This window comes from Diceros bicornis, chromosome 38, assembly GCF_020826845.1.
Source record: "Diceros bicornis minor isolate mBicDic1 chromosome 38, mDicBic1.mat.cur, whole genome shotgun sequence".
NCBI lineage: Eukaryota > Metazoa > Chordata > Mammalia > Perissodactyla > Rhinocerotidae > Diceros > Diceros bicornis.
In genome coordinates this window covers 19,864,719-19,884,784 of record NC_080777.1, presented here as the reverse complement: position 1 = coordinate 19,884,784, position 20,066 = coordinate 19,864,719, and the positions used below count along the sequence as shown (strand labels likewise).

At 34.3% G+C, this 20,066-nt stretch overlaps 1 protein-coding gene across 1 annotated transcript in view; it reads left to right on the top strand.

Moving 5' to 3' along the window:
* Positions 1–17,097, top strand: part of BRINP3 (BMP/retinoic acid inducible neural specific 3) — a 387,516-nt gene extending 370,419 nt beyond the window's left edge. Inside the window, exon 8 of the mRNA XM_058533704.1 lies at positions 15,686–17,097. Coding sequence (XP_058389687.1) covers positions 15,686–16,802 — 1,117 coding nt within the window. The 3' untranslated portion in view covers positions 16,803–17,097. The remainder of the gene's footprint in view (positions 1–15,685) is intronic.
* The last annotated feature ends 2,969 nt before the right edge of the window (positions 17,098–20,066 follow it).

The following is a 20,066-nucleotide window of genomic DNA, read 5'->3' as shown; positions in this document are numbered from 1 at the left end:
TGTACTCTTTTAAACAACAAAAAGGTCCCTCAGGAATATGTCCCAAATGTCTTAGGATTCAAGTAAGATGAACAATGGAGTAGAGAGTACTTAGAGAGTAATGAGAGAGTAGACTGGAGAGGTAGATGGTGACCGTATCACAAAGGACCTTGTATTCTATGCCTGAGATGTACGTATTGGTTGTTACCTGAGACAATGGGGCCACTGACTTATTGTAGGTAAGAGAATGCCTTGATGAGAATCATATTCAAGAGTTATCTCTGAGTGCTAGGTGGAGACTGGGTTGTGGGGGAGGGGCAAACAAGGCAAAACCAGAGAGATGAGTTAGGAGGCTAATGTAAAAAGATGGTGAGTGGTGAGCAAACAGCCCATCTTCAAGATGTGGATAAAGATTCTAAACTACTTGTAGTTGGTAATTGATTTTTAATGGCTGAAGGTATTGAGGGAGGTTTTGAGTTCTTGAAGAGAGGTGTAGAATCAAGGACGGTTTGTGATTCTCAGATTTTTAGCTTGGGCAGTGGTGTGCTTGGTGGGGTAATTAATTTAAACAAGATGTAAAATATGAGAACGAGTTTGAGTTACTAGGGAGGAGTAGGTGAGACGCAAGGATTTGGAGTGGATGTGATGCACTCATTTTTTGGCATCTTGCTTTAATTTTAATATTGGCTATGGGACCTTACTCTAAATGGGAATGTCTAAAGGGTAGTTACATATGTGGGTTTAAAACTCAGATCAACATTTAAGCTAGGCCTATACATTTGGGAATCATGACTAAGGAAATGGTAATTAAAGTTGTGGGGATACATATGATCATGCTGAGAATGTGTGATAAGGGAGGAAAAGTTGAGGGATGTGGATTGAATCCAGAAAAACTCTTTAGATTAATAACCAGTAAAGGAAGTAAACTGATAAGAACTCATAGGAAGAAATGGCTCAAGGATGAGGATGATAATATTATCATACATTTTTATTGTACTTATTGTATCAGTGCAGAAATGTTCTGTCTTAACAACTAAAACTTCAATTCTAAATGAAATATTTGAACTGTTGAAAATAGTTCCGTTCTGTTCCATTCCACTGTTTCTCAAGTGGGAATAAATAGAGTAGATATTGAAAAATTTGGAAGGCAGAAATTATTTGATAATAGATTTCATTGGAATTTTTATATGTTCTATAATTTTATTTTCACAGTAACAATGTAAAAAAGGTAAGATAAAATTATCTAGACTTTACACATGAACAAATAGGTTCATTGGCATCACAACATTTTTAGACACATATAGCCAGCCCAGAGTGGCTGTTCATCCAATATTGAAACAGAGTCTAGTATTTTATCTTTATGCCAGGGAAAATAGGAAAATTTAGAAAAAAAATATTTTATCGGCTATTATATTGATAGTGTAATCAGGTGCTCAGAGACTGAATCTCAACATTTCTGAATATTGGTGGTGGAAAGCGAAGGAGTTAAAGGAAGGAACTATTCTAAAATACAAGGAATTTGCTTTCTATAGATAAAGAAGCAAGTGGAAAATTGTCTGTGTTAGTAATGGGATCACTTTTGTTCATTCGGATGTGAAATATATACCTGCAATATCTACATTTTATCCTTGGAGGTACTGTTTGACATTTGCATGAAATGACATTTGCAAATATTCAGTTTGGGATTAGGATGGAGAGTGGAAATTATGCTTCTTCCAGATTTGTGGCCAGAGTGGTTTTGTGAATGAAGATAGAGATAGGAGAATAAACTCTGATTGATAAATAATATTGCTTATTTTTTCCCTCTCATCACCTCTGTCTGGCTTTAACTCAAAGCTACTACTCTAATCCAAATCACTATCATCTCTCACAAGAACCACTGTAATAACCTCCCTTTTGGTCTGGCTTCATCTACTCTAGACTACTCTTCAATCTACTCTCTGCCGGCAGATTGACTGTTGAATATGAGAGAAGGAGAGAGGTCAAGACAGTGGGCAACAACAACTGGAAGAAGCCTGTGAGTGCTTCCACTAAGATGGGGAATATTGGCACATGTTTGTGTGAGTGGGAGAGAAAGAGGGGTTCGTTTTCAGACATATAATACCAAATGGAGAAACTAAATAGGCAGCAGAATATATTAGTTTTGAATGTAGGAACTAGATCTGCTCTGACGATACATATTCGAGCATCATCAACCTGTATTAGTATTCAATAACTAAATAATGAGCGTGGATCCAATCATTTGGGTAATGCATGTAGCTCAAAGTAGAAATATTAGAGAACTTGACCCTCAGGAACTCAAACCTTTAGAAATTGGAAAGTGGAAGACACTCTAAGAAAGGAGACTAAATAAGAGCTGCCAGTGAGATGGGGAGATGGGAGAGATACCAAGAGTAGAGTGTCCAAGAAGCCAAGTGAAGAGAACATTTCAAGAAGGGTATAGGCAACTGTGCCATTGCAATCAGAGAGAAGTTAGAATATACATGTGGATTTAGAAGCAGGTAGATTGGTAGTTTTACTGGTAGAACAATAAAGAAATTCTCTTCTGATTGTTAAATCAGAAGTAAAGCCAACCTATGGGAGTGAGAAAGTGAGTCCACGTAAAAACAAACAATTGTGTGCAAAATACTCATCCTGTAAGGAGGGAGACCAAAACAACTGGGGTAGTGGACTGGGATTAAAACGTAGCCCTAGAGCATCTCTTGAGATTTGTGATTATCAATTTAAAGTAAGATCAGTCAAGATGGTTGTGTCTATAGCTGTTGTGATGTAGCCACGGAGTAAGCCAAGATTTGGGTTTAATCAGTGTTAGGGTCTTGCCAAGTGAAAGCAGGGAGTTGAAAATACGTGCAAAAGTATTATTATGATTATAGGACATGGAATCCAACATAGGGAATGGTGAAAATAAAAACATAAGTGAGTGGCAGATGTTGAAGTTATTCAAAATTGTTGAATATGAGAATGTGAGGGAGCTGAGAGACCAAGTTGTTAGATGGAATTTCTGACTGGATATTGAAGTCACCGAAAATGAGAGCAGGAAGAATGATGGACAAAAAGATAAAGAGAGAATGATCCTAATGTCAGTTATTGCTTTTGGTAGTATATGGGTATCCTTATTACTAAGTAGAGAACTGGGATTATATACCAAGAATTTTTTTTTTTTTTTGTAAGGAAGATTAGCTCTGAGCTAACATCTGTTGCCAATCCTCCTCTTTTTGCTGAGGAAGATTGGCCCTGGGCTAACATCTGTGCCCATTTTCCTCTACTTTATATGGGACGCCTGCCACAGCACGGCTTGAAAAGCAGTGCATCGGTCCGTGCCTGGGATCCTAACTTGTGAACGTTGGGCTGGCCCCTCTTGCTGAATCTTTTGTTCTTAAAAACAATCAAGCCAAAGAGACACATTTCAGGGTGGCAAATTCTGATCCTTCACAGAACTTTCCATCAATATAATTCCATTCACCCACTTGTTTTTTTCTATGGTTATCATGTATTCTGTATCTAGGTATGTTAAACCTCAGAATACAATTTTTCTAATTTTTGCACTAAACATTAAATTATCTTTTACAGAAATTAGAGAAGAAAAATATGTATAGTTCTTCCTATTTATTTTTATAGTTTTCATTTTCTGTGCTCCTTATTCCTTCGTCTTGATCCAATTTCCATTTTTCTTCGGTGTGCAGAATTTCTTTATTGTTTCTTCTAGTTTAGGTCTTCTTGTGACAAATTCTCTGAGTTTTTTTTTAATCTGAAAATCATTAATATGCTTTTAAGTAAATATTAGTAATATACCCTTTCAATCTGTTTTTATTAATAGCTTTGTCTCTTTCCTATGAATGACATTTACTTGCTTATTCACAATTCTCATAATTATGTATTTTATGTTGGGTATTATAGATGATATTATATATTGACTCTGAATTATGTTATTTTTATTGGGATAAAGTTGATTTTTAATTTGGCAGATAGCTTGATAATTTCTTGGCCACAGTGTCTTTGTAGATATTTTGTTTAACATTTTATTACAGTGAATTTGTTTCAGTTTAACACTGAGTTTAGGGCTAATCTTTAGTCTTGTGACAATCTTTACTACAAAGACATTGCTTTTCTGGGATTTGAAGGTAAAGCCAGAGGTGTTTATCAAGCCAGTCTACCTTGGAGATATCTAAACTGCAAACACTGTCTTCTTTGTGATAGGCAAGAAATAAAATCTCTATTAAGCATTTCCGGTCTTTCAGCTTTCACATGCTGATTGACTCCTCAAAGTCTGTCAGTCACGGATTTGAGGGGAATTTATTCCAAGTTCTCCCTCTTCTTTGTTTTCTTCTTTCAGAATTCTTTCCCTCCATTTACAGCTTCTCTGGCAGCTCCCCATTTCCATCCTTCACACATCAAGCCATTAAGAGTGTAGTTTCTGATTTAAATTCATCTTCCCCTTGATGCCCAGATTGGGGAGTGCCCTTAGGGCAAATCTCAGTCTCTCAATTGGTGTGGTTCCCTTCTTTAAGGTTAAAAACTCATTTAGCTTTTGGCTCTTTTGGGCCTTCTATAGCTCTTCATCTAGTTGTTCTATCTATTTTGTTCAAATTTTATAATTATTATTATTGGGAGGGTTGATCCAAGACAAGTACTCTGGTATTACCCAGATTTTCAATTAAAAAAAAAAAAGAAAATTGTAGGAATTTTTATTGGAATTGCATTAAATATAGAAATACATTTGTGGAGAATTGATATCTTTCTGAATGAGTCTTTATATCTGTGAATATTACATATAAATGTATTGATTTAGTTATGCCTTAATGTCCTTTAAATAATTTTTTATATTTTTATATTTTGTTACCTATAATTTTTTGTTACTTATAACAAAACTTTGTTGTATATAATATGAACTGCATCTTAAATATGATGTGAATAGGTGTACATTTTTATTTACTTATACTTCTTGGAATTTCTTGTGCTTTGGGAATTTCAAGATTCATATATTTCATCAATTTTGGATAATTCTCATTTATTATCATTTTAATATAGAATCTCCCCCATTTTCTCTACTCTCTGCCTCTGGAACTCTGCTTAGATATTTATTAGTTTTCTCATATTATCCTCTCTATATGTTTTATATATTCAATCTCTTTTCTTCTCTATGGTATATATTCTTAGTATCATTTTTAATTTCTCTTTAATTCACCAATTTTCAGCTCAGTTTTGCTAATCTGCTATTTTACCTTCTAATGAAGTTTAAATTGAAATCATCATCATTATCTTATAGATGTTATTTCTTTCATTTTCAAATTTGTTTTGATAGTTCCTGGTGCCTTTCTCATATTTTACATTCCTTTGAAATTATTTAAACATATTGCTGATAATTAACTTTAACATCAATTCCAATTTCTGTAGCCTATGCTTTTATGATTCTGCTTTTTGTTGATTTTTACTCTTGGTACCTTGGTTCCTTATGTGTTTTTTAATTTGTGATTGTGAGCTCATGATCAAAATAATTTTATCTATATTGGCTTTTCAAGTTCTTTACAAAATGTGTATTCCTCTAGAATATATATATGTATGTTTAATTTTGCCACAATACAGCAATTTTGGAGCACTTTAAAATAGATTATTTTAATTTGTGTTTTTGAATTTTTAGATTATGTATTTTTTGAATTTATAGATTATGTATTTTCCCTTCTACTAACTATGAGGTCAAGGTAGGTGTTACCAAACCAATGTGGGTTCTCTTCTTGGTACGTTGAAATCAAAGCCTTCACCAGAAGTAGTTGTCACACAAAGAAATATTTATTTGCAGCAAATAAAGGAGATCATGCGGAATTACTTCCCAAACCATGGCTCCCCAAGCAAGGGAAAGCAGAGGTCTTTCATTTCAGATGGGGAATGAATATACAAAAGGGACGTTTTGTCATCACATGTGAAAGTGGGTATAAGCTCCCACAGGTGTAGTTTAAAAACCTGCTTTCCCATGCTTATAACGTGCTTATAGCACGTTATGCTAATAAGGCTTAAGCTCGTCCTAGGATGGAGATCTTAACATTAAAATGAAGCAAATGTAACTTTTGGTCACTTCTGGGCCCGTCTGTGCAGGTGTCTCTCTTGTGGTGGGGTTTGCACTGGTTCAGGGCGGTTGCTGATTGCATCTCTTAACATAACGGAAAAACAACTTTGAGAAACAGTTAACTGCTTCTGAAACCTCCTTTGAGTTACTTTGGGCAGTCAGTCAGTGACACAGGCACTCATTTTGCTCTCTTCCTTTGTTAGAAGTTTGTTTTGTTTTGTTTTGATTTTAAGCTGACTCTTTAAGTGCATAGCGTCTGTCTGCCCGGCTTTATATAGTGGATCCCCAGTTCAACTTTTTGCCTTTCAAGTATCCTAGACTTTGTCTCCTATACCCAAGATGGCCACCAAAACCTCTAGATCAGGTATACCAACATCTTCCTTCATATTTGTTCTTTGACTTCAATTTCAACCTCCAAAGTTTACTCCATCTTTTTTTTCCAGATCATAAATGCATTTTAAGCAATTTTATTGCCAGAATTATTTGGCATTTTGTGTTGAATAGTTTTTAAGAGTAATCCCTCTGACAGTTTTCCACAAACATAAATCCATAATTCAATTTTGATTTAGCAATTTTGTTTGGAGGGTCTGGGTGGTAAAGTACTTTGCTGATCTCTAGGGATTCCAGTGAAACAACACTCATTTTCTTCTTTCTGAGGAGCTTATATTCCAATTAAGAAAACTAACATGTAGAAAATTACAGATGTTATCATGAATGATATATTTTAGTTGAAATAAAGAGATAAGAATCTATTAAACAACAGTATATGGTTATACATGGCTTAAATACAAATATAGTAATAGAGATAACTGATACACTCATTCAAAGAATTAAGTTGTTGTAAGTTGTATTGTTGAGAAAGGTTGTTTAGAGTAGAAATGATTCAATTTGCATCTTGAATTGGCTAAGCAGAGGAAAAAGGACATCCAATTCTGTGACAAGAAAATTCAGTGTAGTTGAAATTGAGCATGACACAGTTAGGGAAGGGAACAGGGGCAACCGAAATGGAGAATATATTTTATTGAGTACTGAAAGGAAGGTGTTGTCAGATTATAAAGGGCTTCAAAAGTCAGGCAAAACTTATATTTTCTATGAAAAATATTGGGGTGTCATGCAATTAGGAATGGATCAATTTTAAGAAGAGTAGCTTGGCAGTACATAAATGTGATAAAATGCAAAAAGAGCAGGTGCAGGGCCTCCAGAAACCATGTTCTTGCTTTAGTTGAGGCACAAAGGTATGAATTGATAGCCACCGTTGTGGACAAGAATGATGGTTGTATGAAGAGGGAGGAAAATGATAAATTCAGAGACATTCCGGTTGGAGGCACACATCGCACAAATGCAGGCATATCATAGACAGTTCATACCATAATTGTGCTCATGGTTATACAAATAGATGGACATCAGATTTGGGCAAATTAAATTTTGTTAATTTAATTAAAATGTGCTTTAAATATAAATAGTATCACTTTTAGAAACACATTAAAATTTGATTAAAATATTTAAATGCTGCAGTTTGGTTTGTTTTCAATGTCCAACAAGAACATTTTATTGGTTTTCTCTAAATTGATGAGAAGTTGGTCATAAAACATACTTTAAAAAACAGATAGTATGAAAATAAGACAATTTTTTCCAAAAGTTTATCACTCATTGGATATCAAGAAAATCATATGCAATACTAAAAAGAAAACACAACCAAGGACATTTCCAATTTGGTCTTAAATTTGCTTTTTCAGCTTCTTCCCTTTCTTGTTTATTAATTTATTTATTTATGTCGAATTTATATTTAATTTGAAATATTAGGGTCAGAGATGAACAGATCTATGAAGGATGAAATGAAATGGTCTCTTCATAAATTTTTTTTTTTAAGATCATAAATTATATTGTTTAGATTTTCAAATTTGGAACCATAATGTACAGATTTTAAGATCAATAAAAGTTTAAAAGGTTGTGATAAGGGAATTTAATCATAAACACTACGAACTGATCTAGGTGTGTTATGAAATAAAATGGTGAAGTAAACAAATACATCTTTTTCCCTCACAGCATGTATCATGTAATGAGAGATACAGATGATTGGGTAATAATGACTTGGTGTAATGAATATTACAGTGGGTGAACACCAGCATGTTATGAAAGCATGTAGGAGAGGCCTGATTTACCTATATTTGCAAAATAATTGCATTTGTGTCAATATCCCTCAATTACACTAACCACTTAATAGCTTGAACTTCACATAATAAATATTTTTTAAGCCTTTTTAACTTAATATCTAATGTGATTTCATGGACAAAATATTTCAATTTTTGTTAATCTTTGGAGGGAAATTAAATGTGGACTCTAACTGGATATTTTTTTGTTTTGTTAATGTCTTTTCTTTACTTATGGTAATTGTGTTCATCTTTGTGTGCCTCAAGTTTCACACCCTTGGATATTGACCTGTTTCTTTTCATATCTCATGTCATAAGTAGAAGAAAGACATATCTGTCGATTGTTTTGTTGAACCATAGTATCAAATGCAGCATAGACGTGGACAAAATGTTCCAGCAGCTCTCTAAGATGTAAGCAGATTTTTCTGCATGCACCACTCAACCAGTCAAATGAACTACAAATTCATTGGACTGAAGTTTTTTGGTTTGATGTAGTCCCACTTATTAATTTTTGCTTTTGTTGCTTGCACTTTTGGTGTCCTATCTAAAAAATTGTTGGAAGTAATAAAGACCAGGGATACACTTTCAGTTCTATCACTTACTAGCTGTTTAACCTTTGGCAAATTCTATTTATTTAAGCTTTTACAACTCTTGTCCTTATCTATCAATTGGGGTAGCAAGCAGCCTCACTTTAGGGAGTAGTGAGAATTGTGAGGATTAAAAGGGATACTGTCTGTAAAAGTACTGTGCACCTGATAAAACATCAATGAATGTTATCATGAGCTAATATTATCCTTAAAATATAACCTATATCTTCAACTGCTTCACTCACTTTTTCATTGTCCTCCTGGCAAGCCAAAATTATTAGTAGATACTTGAATTTTGTTTCATAAATTAAAATGTGTGTGTATGTTTACATACATGTCTATAGGTCTATAGATGTCTATCTATATACATATGTGATATATATACACTTCCTTGGGAGACTCATTGCTGAGGGACCTTTGACAATGACATTCTTTCCCTCAGCGTGTAAAATTATTTTTAGGGGTGAGACTAATGTGTGTTGGGAGTGTCAACATGACCCCCAGCCACACTGCCAAGACTGAGATGGACAGAGCAGCAGAGTTGGGAGAGGGCGAGTGACAGAATATTATTTGGTATTATTTGTCTGTGACTGAGCTAATAATCAGTTTATGATTGTTTAAAAGACTAAGGCTGCTCAATCCCAGATTCATATTAAGTTTAAAGTATTAGAGTCTGAGAAGAGCAATCTACGAAGGCTGAAATGAAATGCCCTACCCAAAATAATAATATTTAACTTCAAAAAGATGCTGAAGTTATATTGTTTAGGTTTTAAAGTTCAGATACACATCACACATATTTGCATAGAAACAAAAGATTAGAAGGTTGGAATAAGAGACCTTTGAAATAAGATTATTAGTGCTCAGAGAGGATTTAACCATGAGAGGACATGATTGTTTTTGTATCAACATATGTTCTAATACATCAGTGCAAACTGTTACCCATGAGAATATATGTCCTGAATTTGAGCAATATTGTTTTTGCAGATTTTTGAGAGTTTCAAAACTATCACAAAGAGGCAATACATGTACTTTTAAATATAGTCTTGATCGTGTTGTCAATAACCTCGTCTATTTGATAAAGGTGAAATGCAGAGATACAGTGCAATATTATGCGTGTAATGCATGAATTGTTGAAGATAAAATGAAAATTTTCATTTTCTGGAGGAAAAAAGCATTTGTAATAAAGAAACAGCATACAATGATATTTATTTAAAAGATAACACTAGTAGTAAGTGATAGTAAGAATAAGCATTTACAGAGGCTGGCCCCTTCGCCAGTTAGGATCCCTGGCATGGACTGATGCCCCGCTTGTCAAGCCATGCTGTGGCAGGCGTCCCCCATATAAAATAGAGGAAGATGGGCCCGGATGTTAGCCCAGGGCCAATCTTCCTCAGCAAAAAGAGGAAGATTGGCATCAGATGTTAGCTCAGGGCTGATCTTCCTAACAACAACAAAATAATAATAAGCTTTTATATTTATTTCCCTTTATTCTGTGCAGAGGCACTCTTTTAAGTGTTTTCCCTGCAATTGTGCATTCATTCTTACAACAACCTATATTTTATTCCCATTTTACATATGAGGTAAGTGAAACAAGATTCTAAGTTGATAATTTGACTCCCAAAAATCGATCAAAGCCAGTATAGTGAACAGTCACTCAAGAATCTAAACTTTATATCATAATTAAGAGTTATTTTATCTATGTTGTCCAGCTATGACAATAAACAGATATTTTCCTAAAGTCATTTGTTATGCACTTTTCCTCACTATCCCATGGAACAACACTTTCGACACACATTTTAAAAAAATCATATTTTTATTTACTTCTCTGAGTTTGTCTTCACTGTAACACTTAATAGATACATAACTGAGAAAGTCATTAAAACTATGAACCTCAGTATTTTTCAAATTTTAAAATGGGGTTAACCTTTATAAGCTACCGTGAAGAGTTAAAAATAATGAATACAAAGTGGCTGACCCATGACATGAGAGTTATTCACTGAATAGTTAATTAATATTTCTGTACCATAGAAGAATTCATCTATTAATAAGTAGAGTTTAATGTTTGGTTTATTCTTCTGTGTATGTGTATGCCAAAAATTTCTGTGCAGGGTTTACAAATTTTAACGTACATGGTGGTCACAGAACCCCAAATGCATTTTAATTCAAAGCCATCTGCCGTAGCCCTCTTCTCTACAGAAATTTTAACTACTTTCTTCTGGACATATTCTTACATGTTGACAGCTAACTGTTATTTAAAGAGCCCCTAATAGCTATTTTGGTTGTTAATTTTCATACATGGGAACCTTGCAGCCTCTGTGTACATAACAGCCCTCTGGGACTGCATATTTTAGAGATATTCCTGGACCTGACTCCTAGAAATTCTTATAATATGTCTGGGGTGGGGCCCAAGAGTCTGTTTCACCAATTACACTTCACATCATTCAAAACTACAGGGATAAGACCATATCTTAGTTGATATTAATAACAGCGAAATTTTAGAGGTAAGCACTTCATTTCTGTTGTTTCACTATGAGCAGCTACCACATGAGACTCTGTGATGATGGGATTTATATGTTACATCATTTCATCCTGACAGTAGATCAGCAAATGAAGTCACAGATGCACACATGAAGGTTTGGAAAGGTATATAAATTCCTCAAGGTCATGCAGAATCAAAATCTGAACCAATGTTTCTTTGAGCAAAAAAAAAAAAAAAAGTTTCTGTTCCAGGTTAAGAGGCTAAGTGACTTGTCCAGGTCACAGGGTAAAGTCTGGCCTAGAAATCAAGTATTCATACTCTAGGTCTAGTGCTCTTTAATCCTCATATAACATGTGTCCTGTGAAAAAGAGATCTTAACTACATGGGGAATATTACAGGTTGAACAGAGACAACTGGACTAGATAGTCACCTAAACTTATCAAATTAGTATTCCACCTGATTTCTCAAATATAAACATATTACAGGGTTTTTAGCTAATTATATTTTTTCCAAATAATTTTAACTTAACTCTGGAAAGTATTTTCTTCTTTGTAAGACTATCCCCTAAAAGCTTTTTTAGAAATTATTTTCAAAATGCTAACTCTCTTCCTGATAGATAAGGAGTTCCAATACTCCTTGAACTACTCAATATCAGTGTAATTATCACGTCAATAGCTTTTTTAATATTCTGTCTTTCCCTGGTTTCTTTCTTCTGTTCTTTCATAATCCATAGTTCCTTCGCTTTAATTTCTTTTTCTCTCTCTCCCTCCTTATTCATTGTCTCCCTCCTTTCTCCCTTGCTTTTTAACTTCTTTTATTTAGTAAATATTTATTTGCAGCACTATTAAGTAGATGTCAGGAACAATGCCACATGTTTGATAAAAAGCAGAAAAGATTTGCCTGCTGGTAGTTCATCTTTCAACATCACATCCTCTATCCTTAGCCCTCATAGACCCTAAATAGTTTGTGTGAATAAAAATTACATATAAGAACAAAAAATGTGGTATTATCTTTGTTTTAATATTTAGGTATAAAAGGAAATAGAGTTAAAAAAAGTTTGATACAGCCTAATTTTGATTTTGAAGACATTTGTCTTCAAAGGAAAATTTTAAGTTTTAAAGTAAATAAAAAACAGTTCAATTTTACTTAGTTGGAAAAAATGAAAGCTATGTGATCTTTTGGGTAAGTGAAAAATCCATTTACAATGCTGAAATTGGCTCTGTTCTCTATTTTTGACCGCTGCCTTCACCAAGATTTTACAAGGAGTAAAGAAAAGACTGATGAACTTTTTCCTTTAAAAATCTATTCCCGACTTGTGAAATAAGTAAAATAGTCAAAAGGTAGGGAATGGGGGACAAAGGATGAGAAGCAGCGGGAAGCAAATCCACACGCCGGCTCCTCTGTCCCAGGGCTCGGGAACTTTGACAATGTGCCGGGTTATCAATACTCATACATGACAAGCTGAAACCTACAAAGCTGAAACACATTCCGTCAGTAATGCATCTGCAGGGATGTGAGAAGGATTGGAAAAGACTGGAAGCTGGAAAAGCCATTGCTTTTCTAAAGTGTCCAAATGATTCTTTCTACAGTGCCCTAGTTTTGTGAGCACTGCCTTTCGCCTTAGGTCTATTTATTTCATTTGTTGTTTGTCCTTATGATTTGGAAGCATGATTAGAGCTTACAGTGAGAGATGAATTGGCTCAGGGAATTTGTGCTTTGGTTTCAGAGAAGGAAATATAATTTTCAATCCAGATAAGAAATATATTTTATATTCTTTATATTAGACATAAATGGAACTACAGAAAGAGAGAGAGAAAGGGGGGTGGGAGGGAAAGAGGAAGGTAGGAAAGAAAGAAAGAGAGAGAGAAAGAATTGGAGAGAGACTGAGAAAGAGAGAACTGATGGAATAATATATCAGTAGCTGCAGATAACGAATCAGTAATAATTTCTATATTCTGGAACTGAATACTGAAATAATCGATCAAGCTATTCTATAAACCAAAAAAAGGAAGCTTTTTGCACATTTATTCTGTGACGAGATAACAAGGGACCAGAAAGGAGGAGAGAGACTCATATATAGATGGAAGGCTCATGAAGTGCTGAAGAGCCTCATATCATTGCTATTTCACAACTCTTGTGCACACTTCTGGGAGAATTTTTCTGAGAACTTTTAAAGTATATAGAGAAAGTTAGAAATGAGTTTAATAGCTTTAGGTTTCCAGTCAGTGTTTTTCAATGAGAGAAATAAGAGGAAAATGTTTTATGTTTTGATTGGGTTTGGTTTGGCTTTTTCTTCTGGATCTATAGAAAACAGATTTAAGGAAAGCTGGAAAAGAAACGATTTTTATGTATTTAATTGTGCAAATGTCAAAGTGTATGCTGTATAACTCCACTTCCTGCCACTTGAGAGCAAGGTCTTCACAACTGTATTAAATGTGCAATTTAGTATATTTCACTTAAAAATATACTTATTAAGAAAATATTCCTTTAATTCATCGTTGCTTTTAATTCAATCTTCAGTAAATATTAAAGGGCTGTAATCTGCTGGCATTCTACTAGGCACTGGACATATAGTTATAAACTGATCATACAGGGTTCTGGCAAGCCGGATATTATATTTAATGGGAAAAATGGAGTATAAACAAGTAAGTGCACAATAATATGAAGTTTTAAGTGAAAAAAGGCACTATGAAGAAAAATAAATAAACATTATGAGAGGGAATAAAGGAGTTAGTTAATTTATTTGAGAAAACAGGAAAGAGCTTACTTAAAACAAAAAGTGTTATGTTGCAAGAGGAGGACAAGCAGGGACCAAAAATGAATGTATAATACAAATAGCTCAAATATTGCTCTGAAGATCTTAATAAATTGTTTTTATTGATTATTTACACAGATTAATACCTGTATTTTACCAGTATTCAGCATATACGAATTCTTTAAAATGGCAGCAGTGTAGTAAGTCTAAAGGATTGAGTACAATAGACACATTTTAAAGAAAATCTCATATGTACTAAATAATGAACACCTAAAAGGCATAAGAATACCAAAAAGAGATGCAATTTTTGAGTGTCTACTATGACACATACACTTGCAATACTTTAACCACATGCATACAGTCTGAGCCTATTTCTCCCAAGAACTCACTATGGAAGATATTGCTATTCCCATTTTTCACATGAGAGAACTGTGGGTTATAGAAACTGTTCAACTTTTCCATGATCATACAGCTAGTATGAGAAAGCTGCACTATAAAATCAAAGAATTATCTGATTACACGGCTACTCACTTTTCCTTCATTATTTTACTGAGATTTTAAACACACGAAAAGAGTTTGAATAATGTGCAAAAACAGGAAAAGTAAGATCTTAGATTTGCATCATGATTAGCCTGATTTCTGGGTATAAATAAGAAAAAATGTTAATGACTCAAATCAAACACATTAAACTAACACACTTAACCCTTATTAAAAGAACTCCTAGTTGGTTTTAATGAGATACTTTCAACAATTTTCTTGAGCAGCCTGGGAAAATAAAATCAAACATGTTTTAATAATATTTTCCCTCTCAGTGGGTACGTGTTCTTCAATGTTGATAAAACCCCAGGATTTAAATACCGTGATTGACAATTTAGAGTTGTTTATTTTTCTTTCATTTTTATTTACTTTCTATTTCAGTTGCCTGCAACTTTAGTGCTCTACGAAGCTAAGAGTGAATGAATGAACAATTGTCATTTGTACACTCTAATTCTACTCTAGATATTTTATGATAAACCACTTTTATTTCCTGTTGTTGGACATCGTTTCAAAACAATAGCCAAACCAATTATATTCACAATCAGCTTCCAAGTATACTAGTGAGATGGCATGCAATTTCTTCAGAAGGTATTCCATGTGGTATTCCAGTTCAAGTCAAATATCTCTCTCTATATGTAATCTTGTGCAGTGATGAACAAAATACATATAATATAAATATATGAATATTATATAAATATATTTACATATTTATATAATATATAAATTTTACTATTTTATATTTTAATATTTATATATGTGTATGTTATAAATATATTTAAATATTTATATATTTATATAATATATAAAGCATTTATTTTATATATAAAATATATCAATAAAATATATAAATTTCATACATAAAATACATCAATAAAATATATAATACATATTTATAATAGTTATATAAATAAATACGTATTCATATTTAAAAATGTAAATATATTTATTATAATAAATACATAAATATTTATAAATTTTTTTCAATTATGAACTACATGGATCTTTCATCTCAGTTAAATACCTGGCTGGAGATGACCTGAAAAAAATGCTAGTGCGGCTTTCAGAGCTAAGATGAACTTTACTGCAGGACACAATGAATTTGTATTTACACAGATTCGTTTTCTTTCGTATTTCTAGAACCTCAACCTACTGGCTCACTCGCATCCAGTCTTTTCTCTACTGCAACGAGAACGGCCTTCTGGGCAGCTTTTCGGAAGAGACGCACTCGTGCACGTGCCCCAACGACCAGGTGGTCTGCACGGCCTTCCTGCCCTGCACGGTGGGCGACGCCTCGGCCTGCCTGACCTGCGCCCCGGACAACCGCACCCGCTGCGGCGCCTGCAACACCGGCTACATGCTCAGCCAGGGGCTCTGCAAGCCTGAGGTCGCCGAGGCCACGGATCACTACATCGGCTTTGAGACCGACCTGCAAGACCTCGAGATGAAATACCTGCTGCAGAAAACAGACCGACGACTCGAAGTCCATGCCATTTTTATCAGCAACGACATGCGCCTCAACAGCTGGTTTGACCCCTCCTGGCGGAAGCGCATGCTCCTCACCTTGAAGAGCAACAAGTACAAGTCAAGTCTAGTCCACATGATCTTGGGGCTCTCTTTACAGATTTGCTTAACTAAAAACAGCACCTTGGAGCCAGTGCTGGCTGTTTATGTCAATCCCTTCGGAGGCAGCCACTCTGAGAGCTGGTTTATGCCTGTGAATGAAAACAGCTTTCCAGACTGGGAGCGGACTAAGCTGGACCTCCCCCTGCAGTGTTACAACTGGTCGCTGACTCTGGGGAACAAATGGAAGACGTTTTTCGAGACCGTCCACATCTACCTGAGGAGTCGCATCAAGTCCAGTGGCCCCAATGGCAATGAGAGCATTTACTACGAACCTCTGGAATTTATTGACCCTTCCCGGAACCTGGGCTATATGAAAATCAATAACATTCAAGTGTTTGGCTACAGCATGCACTTTGACCCCGAAGCAATTCGGGACCTGATTTTGCAGCTGGACTACCCCTATACTCAGGGATCCCAGGACTCAGCACTTTTGCAACTTCTAGAGATAAGAGACCGTGTAAATAAACTCTCCCCACCTGGTCAGCGTCGTCTAGATCTTTTCTCTTGCTTGCTTCGTCATAGACTCAAGCTGTCTACTAGTGAGGTGGTGAGGATCCAGTCTGCCCTGCAGGCATTTAATGCCAAATTGCCAAACACAGTGGATTATGACACGACCAAATTATGTAGTTAACCGTAAATGTCAAGCACAACCCAAAATCTTGAAGGAGTTTTTACAGTGCTTTTGTGGAACAGTCTATGTTTGGAAGAGTACATTTAAATTGTCTTTTCAATATCTGTCTTATATCAGTCAATAACATTGGATGGCAATTTACACACATGAACTTGCTGACAATGAATATATTATACTGCGGTTTTGGTTTATGAATGAAATAAATACTGACACCAGTCTAGAAGACATTCTACTTTTTACAATAAATTTCATTTGTAATTTTATATGTTCCGTGGCAATGCTTTTGTGCATTACATCCTCTAGAGGGAACATAAGAAGATACCAATAAAATTTTGTAGCTGAACAGTTATTAAAAAGAAGTGCTGTGGGATTCCTTTTTTCCATGAAATGAGTTCTATTTTGATATAGCTTGTTAGAACCTGGGGAAAATTCACCAAGATGTTTTTAATGGAAACATTTGAAGGTCCCTTTCAATAGTCTTTAGGGAAAACTCAACTAGGTTGAATGCTTGGTATTCAGTTGTATTTTTATGGTTAACAGCAAAATGGCATTGGTATATTATTATCATCTGTACTTATAAACCATTCCTAGAGACACTATCATTATCAAAATAAACAGATAAACTATTTCCCAACTAAATACCAGACCATTTCAGCAAACATACAGAAAAGCCAATGTGATTATAAGCACATTTTGGAGAAAGTAAACCCTTAATTTCCTTAGCAACTCACTTTGTCAGTCTCTTTCTACATTCTAATAACCAATAATCAGCATACTCTGCCCAATCATTTTCTTTTCAAGTACAGAAAACCTAGTTATTCCAGCACGTTACCAATGTCAATAAAATAGCATTTCTAGAATTCACAAATTGTAATGTGTTGGTATAAAAGAAATGATGAAATAACTAATTCAAATGTAAATAGACAGTTTTTTTCTCTCAGAGAAACTCGTATCACTAAAACATGTTTTGAAGAGCAAACTCTTTCAGTATAAAACTAATTTTAGTTCACATTTTTGGTTTGAAATTTGAGTTCCCGTATTACCCATGGTGTAATTCTAGATATATAATTAGTCCTTTTTTTCTATGAATTTAAGTGGATGCATCCACTTAAATGTGTAAAATTAAATACACATTACAGATGCATCTGTAAATGTGGTTATGATATTTATCACTCAGCTCTTATTTAAATATTTCATAAACATTTCTTATAGTTTAAACAAATGCATTGTCCAGCCCGGGTTTCCTGTTGAGGTCATGAAGTCATTTCTCAGGACACAGAGAAAGGAACTCATGACATAAATGTAAAGAATAAGACTGATGACAAAAACATTACACAGACATTCTGGATTCTTGAGTTGTTTGTTTTCCATTCCAAAGCATTTTAAGAACAAGTAGACAGTTCAGACAACAAATACGTATTCAATTTACCATAAGCAAGGCATTGTTTTTCCACCCAGTATCTGAGTAGCTGATTTTCTTCTTTTATTCACCTAATTCTTTTTTTCCTTTCTGCTATTGTAAGTAATTCAATAGAAAATATATACAATTATTAAACACCATCTTTCTGCTATCATAGCAGATGTTTACTTTATTTAATTCTGACAACAATACTAGGTTATGGATTATTATTCCCACTTTCTCGGTAAAAAAAAAAAAAAAAAAGGAGGCTCAGGGTGGTTTTTCAAATTCCCTAAGATTATAAACCAAGAAGTTGAAAGACTGAGATTCCAACACAGACTTTTCTGAGATGAATCTGTCCTCTTTTTACGACACCGAGCTGTAAATGAACATCCTATTTCTGTGTTTAATCTCATTACATGCAAAGGCTTATGAAACCAGAATCACTTATGAAATTAAGGTCTAAATCATTATGAAACATATACCTTCATAGTATACCTAAACAATTAAATAAAACCAGAACTTATCATCTAAAATCAATCATCCACAGAATTACCAAGCTTATCAAATATAGACAATACATTTGCTGCAAAAGTGAGAATTGCCACTAGGACTTTTTCCAGAAGAGTCTTGGAGCCCCAGGAGTCTAGAGCCTCTGAGGCCCAGAAATGACCTCAGCAACACGTATGGTGACCAATGGACTCTGAACACCAGTCATTCCCTGGAACTTAAGGAAGGTGTCAGCAATGTTGCTGCTTTTATTGCTCTGCTGGCTCTGTCCTGGCTGGCTTATGGGAGAGAAGATCCTACAGCCACAGGTAAGGAAGTACATAACTAGGCTTTTATCCTGGGACCTCTTGTGCCTGGCATATGCTGGCGTAAAAGCCCCATTGGATAGGATCAAATTATCTTATTTCCAATTGTCTTAGTATCACTGTCTGAATCTTTTACATCTCTGAATTTGCTTTCCCTCTGAAAGTGGAGAAGTTCATGCCTTTCTCTGAATGTTGTGTCTAAGATAACATAATCCAATATAAATAAACATATGAAACAATTTCTAAAGTGCTATACAGATCTAAAGACTAAATGATCAGCACACATTTTATATTTCTGGTCCTCATTTTTACCAGCTGTTAAGTAGTGTCCAATGAGCAATAGACAATAAAATCTAGTTTAATACAACATGTGTTTACCAATGTATGGGAAAAAATGCAGCCCATAAACATTTCATTTTTCCTGAGATGGCCAATATGCAAACATTTTTGCTCATTATTGCTTTAGGAATTTGAGAATTTTTAATAAAAATAACATTACTGTCAAATCTTATTTAGAGCAAAAGGTTGAGAGATGTGTATGTAAAATCGTATTTAAAATCATATTTAAAAGACAGGGCTTTTGATTTCTTTTTTGATATTCCTAATTCAGGTCTCTAAATTAGGAATTAATTGATTTTGATAAATTCAATGAAACTTGAAATTCTGAAAATCAAAAATTTATGGAGAATACATTCTCTCCAGGAACATCTCTTACTACTTCAGCTATTTTGATTCCTTTGACCTGCCTTCTTATCCCTGGAATCTCAAGTTGATTTTTAACAAGTTAAATCAGCATTCAAATGATCACTGTTAGCTCGAAAAAAAAAAAAATTGCTGAAATAGATGATGGTCTTCTCTATTAATTCTCTTTCTGTTTTTTATGATTCTTGTCAAAATATGAAGAAATATTTTGAAAGTAACCAGGACCATGCACTACCCTCTAATCATGTGTGTCCCTTTTTTGTAAACGAGCCTCTTTCTTTTGTTATGAAGCATATATTGAAGATCTCTTCAATTTGAACGGACCTAAAATTTATTCATTTGAAGAAA